Source organism: Saccopteryx bilineata, chromosome 7, assembly GCF_036850765.1.
Source record: "Saccopteryx bilineata isolate mSacBil1 chromosome 7, mSacBil1_pri_phased_curated, whole genome shotgun sequence".
In the NCBI taxonomy this organism is placed as follows: domain Eukaryota; kingdom Metazoa; phylum Chordata; class Mammalia; order Chiroptera; family Emballonuridae; genus Saccopteryx; species Saccopteryx bilineata.
Window position 1 is genome coordinate 102,529,381 of NC_089496.1, and position 19,166 is coordinate 102,548,546.

Consider the following 19,166-nt stretch of genomic DNA (forward strand, 5'->3'; position numbering starts at 1 on the left):
AAATTTACTATTTCTTAAGTGTATATAGTTCAGTAGTGTTAAGTACATTCAGTACACTTTTTTAAACATGTTTTTTTTTAAATATCTGTGCTTTGGGCCAACGTAAAACAGTTTGGTTTTTTTTTTGTTTGTTTGTTTTTTGGTTTTGTTTCTGTTTTATTTTATTTTATTTTTTATCGTGTGTTATTTCCTTGCAAGTCTGCGCTGGGCTTTAAAAGCAGATGAATATGTGACATGTGTCGGGAAGAATTCTAAGCACACCTATTACCATCCAGACTATTTTAAACTCTAAACAGGAAGAGGCTCAAAGCCCGAGTGATGGGCTTCCAGGGCTGCAGGCAAAGCTGTGTAGACAAGCTGTTCACCGGGATGGAGACCAGCTCAGAGGGAAAGGAACCCGACATTAATGGGCGCCTCATGTTCAGGCATTCCGCTTGCTTTCCTTCATGAACGAGACGACATCCTGCCCGGGATTCTGAGATCTTCTACTTGCGCTGATTCTGTTGCTGGTTGTAAAGCCAGTAGCCACGGCCACCATCACAGCCGCCTGGCCGTGCAGGTTCGCATTAGATTCAGACAGACGGTAATGAAACAACGGAGCCAAGAACTGGTGGGCCATTACCTTTAATCCTAGCTTGCACCCGGCGGGCAAGTAAAAACACACACTGGGCTTCAAAACCCACTCATTCAGTGCTCACAAAGCTACTGACTTATCTAAGTTTCCTAGAATCAAAGGTTTCTAGCTTGCTAGCCTTATTCACCTCTGTTCCCCATCTCCTTCTCTCTGCACAAACTGGCTTCTCCCTCAGCACTCCGCCATCTTGGCTGCTTCTCCTGGCCTCCTCCACGTGGCCTCTCTCTGCTCTCCTCTCTGCTCTTTCCTAGAAAGTAATCACTCTTCTCCCGAACAATGTGATCTCTCTTCCTTTTAAAACCTTTGGCGCAAAAGCCCTCCCCCAACACATATTAACATATTCACGCCTATCTCAAGCAATCACCTGGGCAACGGGCTTCCACGTGGGCAGTGCCATCTTTAACAAAGTGAGCATAATATATTTTATCTGCCCAACACTGGTCCAACATGCAATAGTCCCTTCTGAATCTACCTGTCCCTCAGGTTCCAGCCAACCTCTTGTGAAGGGCCTGGTTCTGTCCTTCTCCTCAAACAGCTTTTCTCTATGGAGTTGCTTCATGTGTCCCCTGCTGGGAGAAGGTGCCAGCCAGTCCCGAGCCAGAGGCTGAGTGGACATTCACAACCACCCGCCCCTCCGGGCCCTGCTTGACTTTCTGTTTCTTCCTCTTCTGAAATGGGCTGTTCATTCTTTTCCTCTTGGCTGCCCCAGTGTCATGGACTTGCTCACATCTCAAGTTCCTCCCGAGTCTCCAGGGCTCCTCCTTGTCACCAGGGCCGCTGAGGGCTCTGCTTCCGTCTGTCCTTCAGTTTTCTCGGACTTGCCACGTGGGTCAGGCAGACGGGCCCTCGAGTGGTCGCCTGGGCCACCTGGCGCGGAGCCCATCCCCTAGGACCCGTGCTCAACATGCTGACCCCGCGTGCCTCCTGCTCTGCCCGGCCACCATCAGGGACAATGGCGCTCTCCCTTCTCCGGGTCCCAGCCACCTTACGACGCCCCTGCCTGCCCGTCTCCCTTCCAAGTCCTTCCTTTCTGTCTCTTTCCTCTCCCTTCTGGTAGGATTTTCCCCAGGGCCCACCTCTTCCCCTCTCCTGACCCACTTTGTCTCCTTGGCTTTCACGTTCTCCGGAAGTCCCCACAATTCTCTGAGTCTCAGAGGCTCACCCTCGGTCCCCAGACAACCCTGCTGCAGGGTATGCGTCAGCTGCAGCCACATGGCTCTCCTGCACCCTGCAGGCCTCGGGACCACAGTGGTCTCCAGCCATGGCATTCATTCCCCTCCTGGAACTCCTTGATGGCTCCCCATCACCAACTAGAAGTTCCTTAGCTTGGCACTCGAGGCTCTGCACGATCTCATCCTGAGTTTATTCACAGCCCCACTCTATCCCCAGTCTGGCCCTTCTCCACCCCCAAACTACCTGCTTCCCAGGGCTGTTTGCTGCATTTTCTTTTCCCAGAAGTGTTACGTGCCCTTCCACCAGCTTGAAACACCGCCCTTCTAGCTGTGCCTAGGAGAGGCCCCCAATCCACCTCCTCCAGGGAGTCTTCCCTGCTACTCTCAACACTGAACACCCACAGTTACCCCTCACCACACCAACCCACTGACTGCATACTGTATTTATTTCTATACTGCCAGAACTTGTATAGGATCTGGCACATCAAATGCACTAAAAAAAAAGTACTTGAATGAAAGCAGTACTGTGTTCTTCTTTGTCTCATTCTAGTCCTATTTCAAGAATTCTACTCTATATCTATTCTGTTCTATTCTGTTCCATTCCATCCCATCCTATGCTATCCTATTTCATTCCATTCTATTTCTAGATTCTTTCTATTTCTATTCTATTTCATTCCATTCCATTCCACTCCACTCTACTACTCTACTCTACTCTACTCTATTCTACCCTATCCTATCCTATCCTATTCCATTCCATTCTACTATTCTATCTCTAGAACTGAGTAAATTTATTCTAGTGATCATATAATACCAAATGCTTCTGAAGTTTCCAATCATTTTTGCATAAAGCTCAATACACGAGGCTCTTTAGTCACCTGATTTATACCCACTCACCTTGCCCATGGGCAGGGACACTGAGTGGATAGCAATGTTCCACTTAGAAATCAGCCATTTTCTGCATTCTGGGCTATCACTGCACAAGACCTTTGCAAGGGCGATCCCTGGAGACCACTCACAGTTGGGTTCATCCATGGGTGTGGGGACAGGGACGGGCACAGGGATAGGGACAGGGACAGGGGCAGGGGACAGGAATGGAAACACGGACAGAGGCAGGGGACAGGAATGGGAACAGGGACAGGGGCAGGGGACAGGGACAGAGACAAGGATGGGACAGGAGCAGGGGACAGGGATGGGAACAGGGGCAGGGGACAGGGATGGGGACAGGGATGGGGATGGGGACAGGGACAGAGACAAGGATGGGACAGGAACAGGGGACAGGGATGGGGATGGGGACAAGGGCAGGGTACAGGGATGGGGATGGGGACAGGGATAGGGACGGGGACAGGGGCAGGGGATAGGAATGGGGGCAGGGGACAGGGATGGGGACAGGGACTGGAACAGGGACAGGGACTGGAACAGGGACAGAGACAGGGATGGGACAGGAACAGGGGACAGGGATGGGGATGGGGACAGGGGCAGGGGACAGGGATGGGGGTGGGGACAGGGACTGGGACAGGGATAGGGACGGGGACAGGGGTAGGGGATAGGAATGGGGGCAGGGGACAGGGATGGGGACAGGGACTGGACCGGGGACAGGGACTGGAACAGGGACAGAGACAAGGATGGGACAAGAACAGGGGACAGGGATGGGGATGGGGACAGGGGCAGGGGACAGGGACTGGGACAGGGATAGGGACGGGGACAGAGGCAGGGGACAGGAATGGGGGCAGGGGACAGGGACTGGAACAGGGACAGAGACAGGGACGGGGGACAGGGATGGGGGACAGGGACGGGGACAGGGGACAGGGACAGGGGACAGGGATGGGGGACAGGGACGGGGGACAGGGATGGGGGACAGGGATGGGGGACAGGGATGGGGACGGGGGTGGGGGACAGGGACAGGGGACAGGGATGGGGACCGGGACAGGGGACAGGGTAGGAGACAGGAATTGGGAAGTGGAGGAGCAGAAGGAGGGACGCAGCAACCACCTACCAAGCGTTTACTCTGTGCCAGGCCCCGAGGAAGGCACCTCACGTCTATTATCTCTTTTACTATCAAACGACCCACGAAGTAGTTTCCTGCCTCCCTCTTCGGGTTAGGAACGTAGGTGTTGGAGAGACTGAGCACCTCGCCCAAGATCACACAGGTGCTACAGGAGGCTTTCACCTTTCTTTGCTTTTTTTTTTTTTTTACTGAGCTATAGTTCACATACCATAAAAATTCACCTTTTTAAAGCGTACGACTCAGTGGGTTTTGGTATATTCACAAGGTCTGTGCAAACGTCACCACACCCTTCAGCAGCACTCATCCCCACTCTCCCCGGCCCCTGGCAACCACAGGTCTACTTTCTGTCTCCATGGAATTGTCTATTCTGGACCTCTGATGTAAACGGGATCCTACAACAGAGGCCCTTCGTGTCTGGCTTCTTTCATTTCGCATAATGGTTTCAAGGTTCATCCACCAGGTTGCATGGGTCAGTACTTCCTTCCTCTTGATGGCTGAACACCACTCCATTGCACAGAGAGACCCCGTTTAGTTCCCGGTTCATCCACTGATGGACATGTGGGGTATCTCTGCTTTTTAGTTACTGGGAACAGTGCCGCGCTGAACATTCATGTACAAGTGTTAGTGTGAATGAGTGTATTCGTTTCTCTTGGATATTCACCTACGAGTGGAACTGTGGGTCATCTGATACCTCTGTTTAGTCTGTTGAGGACCTGCCAGACTGATTTCCACAGCAGCCGCACCATTTTCCGTGCCTTCCCCACCCACCGCCAGCCATTAGGAGGGTGCACCCTGCTTTCTGAGTGCAGAGCCCACACTCTCTCCCTCAGGCACCCCTGGGTGACAGGCACACCCCCACCACCGGCCAGTCATCCTGGCCGGTCTGCACACGCTCCCTCCTCCTGCCCCGTGGCCTACCTTCAGGGCCTGCTCCTTAAAGTACTGCAGGGCGTAAGCGAAGATCTCTAGGGCTTTGATTTTCTTGCCGTTTGCTGCTGTCAGGTCTGTATCCAAGGTGAGGTCCTGGCAGGAAAAGGGGAATGAAACAGTAAGACAAAGGAGAGTCCGGCTTTGGCAATGGCTGCAGGAGTTCTGTCTGGGGAAGCTGGTGCGTCTCCCGATGTCTGAGGGGCAGACTAGGATGGCGGGTCCCCCAAAACAGGCCTGAAGACATTGTCCTCGAGCTGCGTGGGAGCCCCTGGCTGTTCCCGTCAGCTCCGCCTCCACTTGTCCCTCCTACCCCCTCCCTCTTTCTCTCTCTCCCCCAGATCCTCTGAGCCAGGCTTCAGGGCGGTGACAGAGCCCAGGAAGGAGAAAGGCAGCAGGCCCCGCTGCCCGTGCAATTTACACACTATCTCCACTCGAAGACACACACGGTCCCCTCGGAGGCCCCCAGCGGAGGCCTGCGTAATCATGCCAACTCACTGACATGAGTGATGCTGAACAGGCGTGAAGCTTTCATTCCCCAATGAGCTGCCAACCAAGTCACCAAAATACATAGAAGGGCTCCTATTTTAAGGGTTTTGCTGCGCGATCTGCTGGGAGGCCAGCGGAGCAGGTGCTAAGGGCAGTCCTCGGGCGGGGGGGGGGGGTGCTCTGCACCGCGTGGACTGAGGTCATTAAAACATGACGACAAATGTCTCTGCAGAGCGGGGATGGCAGAGAAAGCCCTGAGGCATCCCAGAACCAACAGGCTCGTCACTGCCAGGGAAAATAAAAAGCGGTGGTGCCTCAGGATTGAGCCAGGCCGGGTAGTTAGTCTTTGCCTTTGGAGTGTGAGGGGCCATCAGGCAGCGAAACCAGCCTTGCGAAGCCTGTCAGTCATCCTGGCCGGTCTGCACACGCTCCCTCCTCCTGGCCAGCCACTGCCCAGCCCTGACGCTCAGCAAAGACGCCCCAGCTTTCGGGCAGCAGCTCCCAGGCTCGGAAACATGGCCGAGCCCCAGGAAGCCACGGGCTCAGCATTTTAAAAATCCAAACTGAATAAAACAATTCCTGTGCATCCTTTTGCACAAACTGAAATTCAACACTAAGTCCCACTGGGGGCACTGGGAAGGAGGCATGTCTAGCGGAAGCCGGGGTGCTTCACAGAGAGGCAGTCACTCCACAAGCACAGAACCTTGGAAAGCAGGGTGCTGGGTGCTGGGTGCTGGGTCTCCCACTCGTAGCTGTTTCCCACATCTGCATCCGTATAACAGTGACAAATGAAAGCGACAATAATAGGAGCTAGCAATTGACTAGAATTTACGAAGTGCCAATATGGTTCTTTTATCCTCACAAAATCCCCATGAAAGAGGCGCTCTCAGTGTCTCCATTTCACAGATGTGGTAAAACAAGGCACGGGAGGGGAGGGTCTTGGATTAAGTATCAGGAAGGTGGCCGAGGCAGGATTTAAATTCTGGTTGTCTGTCCCTGCAGTCCAGTCTGAAATACGATCACCATTCTGAATCTCTAAGAATTACTGAGAATTAAGGAACATGTATGGAATAATACGTTTAAACTGAAAATATTCTATCACCTGGACCAGGCTTTTCCTTGGAGCTTGCCCCGGGAGAAGCCCTCATTGACCCGGACATTGCACAGGACTCGGGCATGCTGGGAGCAGACCTGCCATGGGAAGTGGCCTCCGTTATTGGGCACTGGATGTCCTGAGCTTCCCCTTTCTCCAAGTCATCTCCCAGGGGCTAACGGGTCGTTATTCTGACCCGGTTAGTAAAGAGCTACTGCCCTTATCCCCCCCATATGTCCCTATCCCCAAATATAATCTCCCTATAATCCAGCTATGGACAGGGGCACCCCTGGCATGGGATCCCCACCCCCAAGGCCTGCGCTCCGGTCAGCATCCACTCTGATTGGTCAGTTTCCAAGGCAACTGAGTCATTAAATATTCAGAACACTTCCCTGCCCACGTGTATATCCGAAAGCACAGTGTATTCCACAAAAGTGTGGGGCGCTCCAGGTTATTTCTAAAACCAAAGTAAATGGACGTGAATTTCAGCTGGGGAAAAGCCTGAGGGCCCCCAGGCTCTCCTACGCGGAGGACGCTGGTCCAGGGGTGCGGGGGAGGCTCGCTTATCCCCGTGGTGCGCAGCGCAGGAGCCGGGGGAAGCTCACTTACCCCCGTGGTGCGCAGCGCAGGAGCCGGGGGAAGCTCACTTACTCCCACGATGCACAGTGCGGGGTAGGGGGTGGAGGCTCGCTTACCCCCATGGTGCGCAGCGCAGGGGCGGGGGAAGCTCACTTACCCCCCGTGGTGCGCAGCGCGGGGTAGGGGGTGGAGGCTCGCTTACCCCCGTGGTGCGCAGCGCAGGGGCGGGGGAAGCTCACTTACTCCCGTGATGCGCAGCGCGGGGCAGGGGGTGGAGGCTCGCTTACCCCCGTGGTGTGCAGCTTCATCTTGAACCTTTCCAGGTACAGCCACTGCTTGGCCTCATTGGGGTCCAGGTCATGGTAGAAGTCCCTGGCCGCGTACCCGAAGCTGTGGAACTTCCGCTCGGGAGTCAGCAAGATGGTGGTGGGAGTCTTCTGGTTGGACACCCCAGGGTCCCCACCTTCCCAGCGCCTGCCCCCGAGGAAAAGCAGAGGTTAGGGCACCATCTTGCAAAATCGCAGGGAAATGCCCCAGGGTCAGAGGGAGCAGAGGTGGCAACGGTGGCGGCAGGGGAAGGATGCAGGGGAGACCTGGAGGGGTGATGGACGACTGGACCTTGCAGGAGGAAAGGCCACCGCAGGCTGCTCAGAGGTGACAGGCGTGCACACGAGGGTGTGGACTGGAGAACAAGGGTGCAAATGAGAAGAACGCCTGTATACATGGGGAGTGTTAGAAACGAGTTCGGGAAGATTGTTGGAACCAGACGGGAGAGAGCCTGAGGGGTTGGGGATTTGATCAGTGAGGAACCGGGAGCCACTAAAGGCTTCAGAGCGGGGGCATGACGGAATCACAGCCGCAGCAGACCAGATAACGGGATGGAGATGGGAAGCTAGGAGGCTGAGGAGACAGCTCAGGCCTCATCTGGGAGCAGAGGTCAGAGAGCTCAAACAAGGGCAGAAAGCCAAGGAAGAGGGGGGTGAGGTAGGGGTGAGGTGGGTGTGGGTGGAGGGCAGACAAATTGTCCAGAGGGAGAACAGAGCCAAACGGACACTAGTGAGCAGGAGCCAAAGCAACCCAAAGGTTTCGAGCTTGGGCACTTAGAGGAGAAAGGGCCTTTTACAGAATGCAGGGGCTCTGGACAAGGAGGACACGGAGGACGAGAGGAGGCTGCAGCTCCCACTGAACGTGCTGATGCTGAACTCCTAGGGAGGGGGTTGCAGATGCGATCCTGGAGTTCACGGAAGAGATCCAGGCAGGAGACAAATCTGGGACCCTCCATACTGGAGTGACAGCCATGGTCACAAGGTGACAGGAACATGAGCAGGAAAGGGACTAGATCCTGCAGGGCTGCGTGCTGAAGAGGAGCCAGAAGAGGAGCGAGGTGGGGACAGACAGACACACAGGCAGAGGTGATGCGACTACACCCTGGGACTCACGGAGGGGCGATGGATGGGGCGGGGGGGCGGCCGAGCCCCAGAGATGCTTCTTCTCTCACATAGAAATGGGCAGGAGGGAAGGCAGCGGAGAGGGCAGGTGACGCGATGCTTCTCCCTCCCCTAGGGCCATGGCCGAGAAGCCACAGTGGCCCAGAGGCCAGGAGGCTCTCTCCTCCACCAACTCTGCCTCCTGGGCTGGCTCCCGTCCTGCCATTAGCCATGAGAATCCCTACGAGCAGTCACGAGGGGAAGCACACCTCTCTCCCAAACCTACCCGAGAGGTGGTGCTCTCTGACTGAGCTCACACCTGCTCCCGACACGGCATTGTTAAGCCACAGTGCGACCCTCACAGTCTAGATGGAGAGCCAGCCTCCACCTGGATCTGCCTCCTGGGCTGGCTCCCGTCCTGCCATTAGCCATGCGAACCCCTACGAGCAGTCATGAGGGGAAGCACACCTCTCTCCTAAACCTACCCAGGGAGGTGGTGCTCTCTGGCTGAGCTCACACCTGCTCCCGACAGGGCATTGTTAAGCTGCAGTGCGACCCTCACAGTCTAGAATCTAGACTCTATATGGAGAGCCAGCCTCCACCTGGATCTGCCATCAGAAAGGTCTGGAACCAGCCCTGGCCGGTTTCCCAGTCGAGCTCCATCCAGGGCTAAGTCCCCATGGCAACCCTGCTGAGACACAGGGCCGGTCACCACCCCAGGCTGACAGTGGGCGCCCGGGACAGGAGAGCACTCCACACAGCCTTTCGCCAGCGGCCTCCCATGACTGTGAGCACTGACGTTTATGTCAGCAAGAACCTGTGTGTTTCCCTTCAGTTCTGTATTCCTTCGTTCCTGCTTACACACGAAACAATTAAACTTTCTCTTTTATAACTTTATCAGTCTGGACCACGGTTATGTTCCTGTGTTCTGACTGAAGTAAAACCCAGGACAGACGGTGTCCCAAAATCGCTACCATGACTAAGATGATGTCTCCCGTTCCCGAGGCACTGAACGCCGCCAATGTTCTGTGATGGTTCCTCCCAAGTAAGTTTAAAGTTTTTTCTGTTCTTTCTTTCCCCCCCCATTTTCACTGCATGACTATCCCCTTGGGAATAATACTTCTTAAAACAACTATGGTGACACTGAAAAACATTGATCCCAGGTTTTAATAGGGTGGTCTTTTCATTGGAGGTTTCTAACTCAGAGGATGGCCGAGCAGACAGACCCTCCTAACATCTGTGTGGCTAACTGGGGGCAGAATCCGGCTCAGTCCAGCTGGCCCCCAAGGGCTGTGCTGTCTCAGGGTCTCTGCCAGCTCAGTATTTCCTGAGATGACACCACGCATGGGTCTCCAGAGTCTCTTAGTACAGGGACCTTGCCTAAGTCACACCTCGTTCTCCAGAGGAAAGGCAGGCCTAAACCAAGATCAGGTGGGGATTGCCTTCATTACAACTTGTGTTTTAAACAACACTTTTAAAAAAATGCCTAAAATCTTACTCTGGGAGCAATAATTAAATTCCACCAGTTAAAGCAACTGCCAATCACAACGTATCTTCAGAACCATCCTTGGGTTTAGAAAATCGGGGTGAAAAGTCCCTGGCTCCCAAAGCTTGGAGGAGCCGAGGACCCTGAGGGAAGGCCATGGCCAGACTGGGGAGCCGGAATTGGTGCTGGACGGACCAGAATCTTCCCAGTCGGTCACTGTAGACAGGGCGGACGAAAGGGGTGCTGGGCTGCTGTGTGTACAGGGGTGGGGGCGGGGGTGTCCTGAGCATGGGGCGCCCCAGGAGGTCCAGGGAAACCCCTTAGGTTCACTGGGCTGAAGTTCACCCCACTCTGTTTCTTCTCAGGCACGGTGCCTTCTGCGCTGGTCACTGTCACCCGTGACTGCTGTTCAGTGGAGGAACTGGCACCTTCCCTGAGTACATTTCCCCCGTGCTAAGCACTTGACAAGCCATCTCATTTCCTTTACACACACACCCTGCAAGCAGGTATTGTCATTATCCTTCACAGGTGAGGAAACTGAGGTTTAGAAGGTTGAGCCATGGCCTAGGTTACACAGTAAGTGTCCACCACAGACAGCCTGTAAGTGGTGCCTCTCCCCCAGGCTGCACACTGAAATCACCCATGACCGGTTTCAAACATCCTATCCACGCCCTTCCCCAGCCCAACGAAGTCAGATTTAATCCAACACTCTTACAGACCATGAACCTGGAGCCCAGAGACCAGCGCCTACTAAGTGCCATTCGCCTGCTCCCTGAACAAATCCCTCTCCCCTCCCCCAGGGCCCTCCCCCAACCCCCCACGGGCACAGTGGCGGGCACCAGGGCATGCCCCTCCCTGCCCATGGCACTTACCTCATCACATGAATGCACTCTGGCTCCTTGGTGAAGCTGTAGGCGTAGCCACTAGATGTGGTCCCAAAGTCGATGGCCACCACCACGAGAAACGTCTGCTGCTCTGAGACATTCGAGTCGGCATCGTTCTGCAGATACACCGAGTAAGGCATGGGGGTGGGGGGGTGGCCGCACCTGGCTTTCAGAAAGATACTCCTGGTGGTTCCACCCTGCCCAGCTTACACCCACTGCAAAGGGCAGTCCACATTCTGGCTCAAGCCCTGGGGAGAGGGCAGGCCAGTCTCAGCTCAGGGCGGTGCCCCCTAAGTGAAGAGCTGAGCCCCCTGCGAAGATCACCTGCCTACTCCCTTTACTAACTGCGCATGAGTGTAGCTAATTACGGAAACTCTACCATCCGGGCCAGGAACCCAGTGCTTGCCTGAGTGACATGCTCTTCCTCCCACTGTTCTCCCCGAGTCCCTGTGCAGAGGACGTCACCCGCTGTGCCCTATGCACCTCCCCAGTGACCAGTCCATCTGCATGGCTGTGTCATGCCTGGGAGCAGGGCTCGACACACCAGGGACCCTGCCTGGTCCTGTCATAACCACACATGACCCCAGTGAGTCCTGTCCCTCTGGGCCCCGAGCCTTTCTTCCCTCTGTCAAGTGAGTGGGTCAGATCATTCCCGGTTTCCAACTGTTTTGTAAAAAAACTCACTATGAACTTTTTTAACACTCACAGAAATAAAAATGATAAAACCAATCAATTTTGGATTTGGAGTGCATTGGTTAGAACAGGGGGTGGGAACCCCACTCACCTGGCCACTCCTCCCTCCACCCCCATGCCCACGGCCAAGGTGACCCTTGCAGCTCTTACAGGGAGCGGTCAGAGTGCACAGGACCTGGCTATAGGTGACCAAGCCTCTCGGTTTGCCTGGGACTGAGGGAGTCCCAGGATGCAGGACTTTCCACGTAAAACCCGGAGAGTTCGCCTGACTGGGCGGTGGTGCAGTGGATAGAGCGTCGGACTGGAATGCAGAAGACCCAGTTTCGAGACTCCGAGGCTGCCAGCTTGAGCGTGGGCTCATCTGGTTTGAGCAAAAGCTAACCAGCTTGGACCCCAGGTCACTGACTCGAGCAAGGGGTTGCTCGGTCTGCTGAAGGCCCACGGTCAAGGCACGTATGAGAAGGCAATCGATGAACAATTAAGGTGTTGCAATGTGCAACGAAAAACTAATGATTGATGCTTCTCATCTCTCTGTTCCTGTCTGTCTGTCCCTGTCTATCCCTCCGTCTCTGTAAAAACAAAACAAAACAAAAAAAACCCGAAGAGTTCTGGGACAATCAGGACGAGCTGGTGCCCCGACCCAGTGGCAGCTCCTAAGTTCCTCTCAGAGGGGTCGTTCTGGGTCCCAACAGCTCGTGCGAAGCTGCCCTTTCCCCCCGGCACGTTTGTCTGGTTGCTACATGGAAGTCCCCTGAACAGCTGCCCACATGCCCACCCTTTCCGTGCCGGGTAGGGTAGGAGCCACTGCCCAGCCTCTGGCCCCCTCACCTGTCTGTCCAGGTCCCCTCCCCGGGCTAGCTGCCATACAAGCGATTACACAGCCACGGGCTTCCAAGCATGGCAGTGTGTGGCAGTCAACAAAGCCGCTGCCTCTCGCTGACTCTCCAGCCAGATGCGTCTCTAAGGGCTGCCCCCACCTGCTGCCCACCCAGGCCCAGTGGCAGCTCCTAAGTTCCTCTCAGAGCACTGGCCACACCAGGCGCGGAGTGGGGAAGGGCTTGGCAGGGCTCATGTGGCTGCACCGGGACCGCCACCCTCCACCATGGCTGCATAGCAGCCTTGTGGGAACAGACCCAGAAGGCCCAGGTGATCAACACACACTCCCACACGCAGGTGCACGTTTCTTACCACGATATGGGAAGGGGACAGAGGCGTGATTCCTGTGTCCCCGAGACTCCGGGCTGGAGATGAATATGCAGACGTGGGAGCCGTTTCTGGAAAAGAAAGACAAATTACGCTCCTCAGAGGTGGCAGGGGCTGCCCAGGAGCAAGGACAGGGCTGCGTGGCTTTGCTCTTAAGGGCACTGTCGCCGCTAGAAAGCCAGCCAACATGGCGGGCAAGGCTGACTCCAGCCACAGAACCGAGGGGTCAGCACCGCCTTACATTTCATATTTCAAACGTGACCAAATGAGACATTCCTTTCCTCCCGGGGCCAGCCAACACCTCACTATGTGCCACCCAGCTGCCACTTAGCTGAGATGCTGCCCAGTGCCCAGGTGGCCTCAGCTCCTGACTCCTGCCCTCTCTAGAGCCAGTTCTTAACCCAGCCTCCACTACAGACGAGAGGGGCAATGTGCAAACGTTATAGAAGAGTGTCCGTACCCCTCGGGTTCCCAGTGTGGTATGGGACCCTATCCCCGAAATTAACAACCCCTCTGGTAGGAGTATAGGACTTGAGTGCACCTTCCAGAAATAACTCCCTGGCTTAGTGGAGGCATCACCCCCACCCTCCCTCTGGCATGAGGCCCCGCCAGAACATGGAGGCTTCATCTCTCTTCAGTGATACTGAAGGTTTCTGACATTCGATAAGAAAATCCACAGCAGAAAGACAGGAAGATTAGCATTCCTGGACCCCGAAGACAGGGCCCTGATTTCAGGTCAAACCGGAGAAGGGTCAACAGCTAAGCAGCACAAAGACAGTTCTACTGACCGCCCTGCTGCTCCTGCTGTTATTCAGGAACAGACATTGGTCCTGGAGCCTTGGCACGGCCCATGGCTCTCCTGCCCTGGGAGAAGTCACACTGTCCCAGGTCAGTGCTGGAGGCTCCACGATGCTGTCCCTGCCCACTGCACAGGACTGGCAGAGAACGGTGGGCTTCCACTTGGAGACTATACCAGACGCTGGGCATCTACACATGCCAGGCGCCATCCGGGGTGCTCTGCAAGTACTGCTCTACCCAGTACATAGGCTACTACCTGGGAGGGGAAAATGGGTCATTCACTAAAACAAAACTTATGGTCAAGGAAACCGAGAGGGCGTGACGTGTCTGAGAAAGGCCTGTCTCCTGCTCGAGGAGACGAGGAGTGGCTTCCTTCCTTGGCCATGCTGTCAATCGCATGGGTTAATCCCACGCGCTGGCTGATCCTTTCCTCCTGTTCAGTGAGACCTCAAACAGCACCGTGACAGTGGGTGCCAAACAGGCTGAGAGAATAAAATGAATCACAAAAGAGTGACTGGGAAGCTTCAAATGTGCACGGCTGCCTTCCCTCTCTGCAGGCGGATGGGCCCTCCTGACGAGGCTCAGCTCCGACCTCGGGGAGACAGGTGTGGAGGCAGAAAATCAACTTGCTGGGCAAAGAACTTAAACAGACATTTCTCCAAAGAAGATATACAAATGGCCAACAAACACGTGAAAAGATGTTTAACCTTGGTAGTCACAAGAGAAGTGCCCATCAAAACCACAATGAGATGCTGCTTCACACCCACCAGGACAGCTATAATGAAAAAGGAATAGAAACGACGAATGCTGGCGAGAATGTGGACATGTCGGAACCCTCACATGTACCCAGTGGGAATGCAGAATGGCACAGCCACTTGCAAAGAGTTTGGCAGTTTTTCAGAGAGTCAAACATGGAATTGTCATATAACCCCGCAACTCCACTCCTAAGTATCTACCCCAAAAAATTGAAAATGGGGATTCAAACAGATACTTGTATGCAAATGTCACTGTATTCACAATAACCAAGAAGCAGAAACAAGCCAAGTATCCACCAATAGATGTGTGGACAAAATGTGGTATATATCCAGAGAGTGGAATATTATTCAGCTATGAAAAGGAATAAAAGGCTCATCCATGTCATAACATGGATGAATCTAGAACACATTATGCTGAGTGAAATAAGCTAGACACAAAAGGACAAATATTATACACTGTGTCCGTAAAGTCATGGTGCACTTTTGACCAGTCACAGGAAAGCAACAACAGACGATAGAAATGTGAAATCTGCACCAAATAAAAGGAAAACTCTCCCAAGTTTCATACCTATTCAGTGCAGTTCGACGTGGGCTCACGCACAGATTTTTTAGGGCTCCTTAGGTAGCTATCCCGTAGAGCCTCTACAGACTCGTCACTGAATGATGGCCTACCAGAACGGGGTTTCTCCACCAAACTGGCCTCCTTGTAATTTCTACCCACGGGCCCCAGTTCACCCTCTGTACCCTCATGCACTAAAGGACTCAGGACAAACTTTTAGTGCTTTTGGGTTCTCTTCTCTGAGTGCAGTATCTCTTTTTTTCCTATTATTTTACAGGACATATTTTCCATGCTCTTTTTGTGTAAAAAACTCTCCTCTAAATCTGTCTTATTTTATTGACTATATCTCTAAAGCATGGAAACTACAATTGAGCAGTTTAGATGTGTTTTGTTCAGTGGATTACAGCACAATGCAACTGCTTATCTCACCAAGTAATGTTATTCCTATGTGGTGGCGCTTCGTTATAAATGCGCCAATATTCACGTTGCCCTTTGGTCACAGATTCGAATTTAGCGAGCCACAGAAAACACTGAACTTTCCTTTGTACCGTCCACATCTCGACTGGCATGGCTGTGGGCTGCTCCGCTGTATACACGGTGTTACATCATCATCTGCACATGCACACATGCTGCCACATCATCCTACAGAAACTGGGAGGGTTTTCCTTTTATTTGGTGCAGATTTCACATTTCTATCATCTTTTGTTGCTTTCCTGTGACTGGTCAAAAGTGCACCATGACTTTATGGACACACTGTATAATGCCACTACTATGAAATATCTAGAACGGGCAAACTTGTAGACACAGAAAGTAGATTAGAGGCTACCAAGGGCTGGGGGCGGGGGAGGAACGGGGTGTGCACCGTCTCCATTCCAGGTGATGAAACGTTTTGGAAATAGATAGTGGTGATGGTTGCACAATACTGACTGTAATTCATCCCACTGTTTTTACACTTACAATTATTTAAATGGCACATTTTATGTATAATATATATGTATATTTTTTTACTTTACCACAATAAGTATTTTTTATTAAAAGAATCACCTTACAGATCTGAGAGGGGAAGCACTTCTCCATTCCTATTTGCAGCCACAGCACAGTGCTAGTGAACGAGGCTGCAGACAGAAGCCGGGCCCTGGAACAGCCTGCCAGCCTCCCCCTTCTTTGTTAATCTCCTCACACAAGGACACCCACTTCCACAAAAGCACTGGAAAAGGAGAGGGGGTTCGGCCTCTCCACAAGGAGGCCCAGTCAGATGGCCTTTCTCCCTGTTGGCGAGAAGTCTGCCCTGCCGTGTCCCCTTGGGCCGCCAGCAGAGAGATGCCATCCGGCACTGGGAGCCACCTCCTCTCCACCTGCTACCTGGAAGGCCTACGGCCATGTGTCCACATTTGCACAGAAGGTCTTGGAAGAAACCAAATGTCTAATTGCCCAGAAAATCTGGTGTTGGCAATTAGCAAACAAGCTATTATCCACAGACAAACCATCCACCCCGCGGTCTGCTTGGTTCTAATTATCCCATCACTCAGCCCTTCCAGGGCATGGCCCACTGACTTGCAAAACAGCATGTGTTGGGCCACACATGCCTCGGGCCCCAGAGGACTCCAGGATATGTGAGGGCAAGAACCAAGGATCTTTTGGTCCCTTCCAGTTCTTCCCTCCCCCTCTGTCACTGTTCAGTAAGAAATAAATCATCTGACATGCTGATCACTCAACCAGGCCTAGAGGCAATTGAACCCTGTGCAGAGTCCATCAGAAATTAAAATGCAGCTATGCTGTGCAGTGATTTAAAACAGATCCGCAAAGAAAGTATGGAGTAGCATTTTTACAGCTACATGAATATCATGCACACCCATATCTGTAGCTCCATTTATCCCAAATCAAAGATAATTCACCATCTAATGTGCATCAGTCCAGTACAAGAATATACAAGGCCTATAGTGAAAGTTTTTGTTCTCAAGCTAATACTTCTTTATTTAAGATGTCAAAATAGTGCTCAAAAATTCTCGGGGAAAAGAATATGAAAAAGCCTATTTTAACCCCTGAAGGGTATGGAAAGTTTCCAGTGTGCATATAGCCCCAAGCCAGCTTGAGTGCTTCTGTTCCTAAATCAGTGATTAGGAATAAACACAATGGGGTTAATGGAATATTATCTATTGATCAAAGGACACTTGACAGATCTATGCTAACAGACAACAGGAGAGAATTGACATGTGAAGTGTCTATATGTACAAAGCACATGTTCTGAGTCCCGGTTACCAATTGTACATAGGCCATTATCCACTGGAAGAAATTCTGCCATTAGCTGTTTATGCTTCTCTGAAGCCAGTACAATAACATCTGCCCCGTGACTGCTCCCACTGTGGGCTCTTCCAGTTCAGTACACACAGGGTGACTTGGGCACATCAGGAAGAGAAGAGAAAGGCAACGTTGAAAGCCGGACAGGATTGGAGGTTTTTAGAATGCAGGCTTAGAGGAGAGGAAGCCAGCTGCTGAAGAGAAGACGAGACCCATCTGTGGAGGTAGGGAGAGGAGACGGGTAACAAGGAGACAGTAACCGAGAGATGAAAGGAAAATGCTAGACCAGGGCGTGTCATCAAGGGCAAAGCCAAAACATCTGGGAGTTTAAAGAAATATCTACTCCACTGTTCCCACTCAAAGCATCACACCTTTCGAGCACAAAGTCACCCTGAAAGGCAGGAGCATAGAGGGATTTGATGATTTCACATCAAAAAATCGAAACAACACTGACCATTTCAAGAATGCAAACTATGAGCCACACAAGCACGGTTAAACGGAGAAGGGAGAGGCCCTGACGCTTTCCGGTAAACCGACAGATAATTGTCGGGTCTCCTGTTAGTAATTTCCGCTAACTTAACATCACTGCTATCCTCTGTATTTACTGTGCAATCTTTTTCAGTTTAGTGTCTATAAAAATGAGTTGATTTGGCTCTTTGTAGTTTCCCTCTTAATCTGGGACCCAGCCACCCCCTAACACATCACTTTTAAAATAATTTTTGCAGCAAAGGGGGTATATAAATAAATGAAAATATTTTTGCAGCAAAGTAGAGGGTATAAATCAGTCAAAGTCTGACTCGACCAAGTCTCCTACCACAGGATTATTTTAGAATCCCAAACCAGGTAGCCGAGGAGGAACAAGTTTAACTGGTTAACACTCCTCGCTTGCCTTCGTGGTGTGAGAATTAAGAGGCAGGTATCAGTGGGGCTCCGGCTATAAAATGCGAGACGTGTATAAAACTCAGACACATGTTATTTGCTCCAGGATCTCATGGCTTTAGTCAGAGCAGATGTTCTTAAAATAAATAAAGAAAGAAAAGAAAATAGTCTTGATACGGGCGTGTCAAAGTCAGCCATAATTCAGGAACTGACTAGTTGCTGTTCTCGGCTGGAGACATTAGTCAGTAAATGGCTGTGAGCAGATCGTGGACTTTCTGAGATGCATAAAATCGATCCAGCTCCATAAATACAACATTTTTAAGGACGAAGACAGAACCAGTGGCTTGCCTTTATTCTACAAGGCTCCAGGCTCATGCAAGATGACAGGTGGTCCCAACGATGATGACTCCGCGGCTTTTCCAAATAGGCCTTCTTGCTAGCTTCCATATGTATGTATCTATTAAATAAGTGCTCAATTTCAAAAAGCTTTTTAAGGTCTGGTCCTTAGGCTTTAAAAAATGCAATATATATTTTCATTCCTTTTCTCCTTCTGGCTCTGAGATGACAGGTATTTGCTGACAATTTGCCTAAAATCAGGCTATTTGAAAAGAGCTCTCCATTTCTCTCTCCTTCCATGCCCTCCCCACAGTGTCATTTTTGAAAATTGATTAGCTCAAGGTCATGTGTAGGTTACTGGCAAATGTCCTTTAAAAAGGGAGAAAAAATGCATTGCCCTATAACTGGCTTCATGGCTAGCTGAACTAATGCATTATTACCGTAAGCTGAACTTCCATTTCAGTAAATAATTTATGGATTTTTTTTTTTAATCATCGCAGTTGATGTCCAGGGTAAATGGAAATTTTATTGCATGAACTGGGAGACCTTCCTGGCTGCAAAGAATACCAAGTGTGAGATAGCTGCTCTCCAAATGATAAATAATAATTATGGAAATGAGCATTTGCAGCGGCAGAAACCACAGTACCAGGCGCAGGTGGGGGGGGGGGGGGCTGTGCCTGGCCTATCGTGACCCTGGTCAGTATCTTCCAGTTGCCCCTCTCCCCAGATGGTTCTTTAAGAGATGAGGTGCCCCAGTAAGAGGGAACTGGGGTCTCTGGAGTTCCCCAGAGACAGTGAGATCCCCAAGCCCCTCCAAAGGTGATCCGGGCAGGTCACAGATGCTGTCTTAACCACAGGTGCACACGCGCATGTGTGTCCAGGCAGCTGTTGCGAGAAGTGAGGAAATAGTTTGTAAAGGACTTCGATCAGGAAAGCGCTCACAGATGGC

The 19,166-nt window shown here is 52.1% G+C and overlaps 1 protein-coding gene across 3 annotated transcripts in view; it reads right to left on the bottom strand.

The window, feature by feature from the left end:
- Window positions 1-19,166, bottom strand: part of HSPA12A (heat shock protein family A (Hsp70) member 12A) — a 132,837-nt gene that overhangs the window by 22,859 nt on the left and 90,812 nt on the right. For all 3 annotated transcript variants that reach the window (XM_066240482.1, XM_066240480.1, XM_066240481.1), the window contains 4 exons: window positions 12,578-12,663; window positions 10,685-10,812; window positions 7,187-7,373; window positions 4,730-4,834 (listed from right to left, as the gene is read on the bottom strand). In XM_066240482.1, the coding sequence (XP_066096579.1) occupies window positions 4,730-4,834; window positions 7,187-7,373; window positions 10,685-10,812; window positions 12,578-12,663 (506 nt within the window). The remainder of the gene's footprint in view (window positions 1-4,729; window positions 4,835-7,186; window positions 7,374-10,684; window positions 10,813-12,577; window positions 12,664-19,166) is intronic.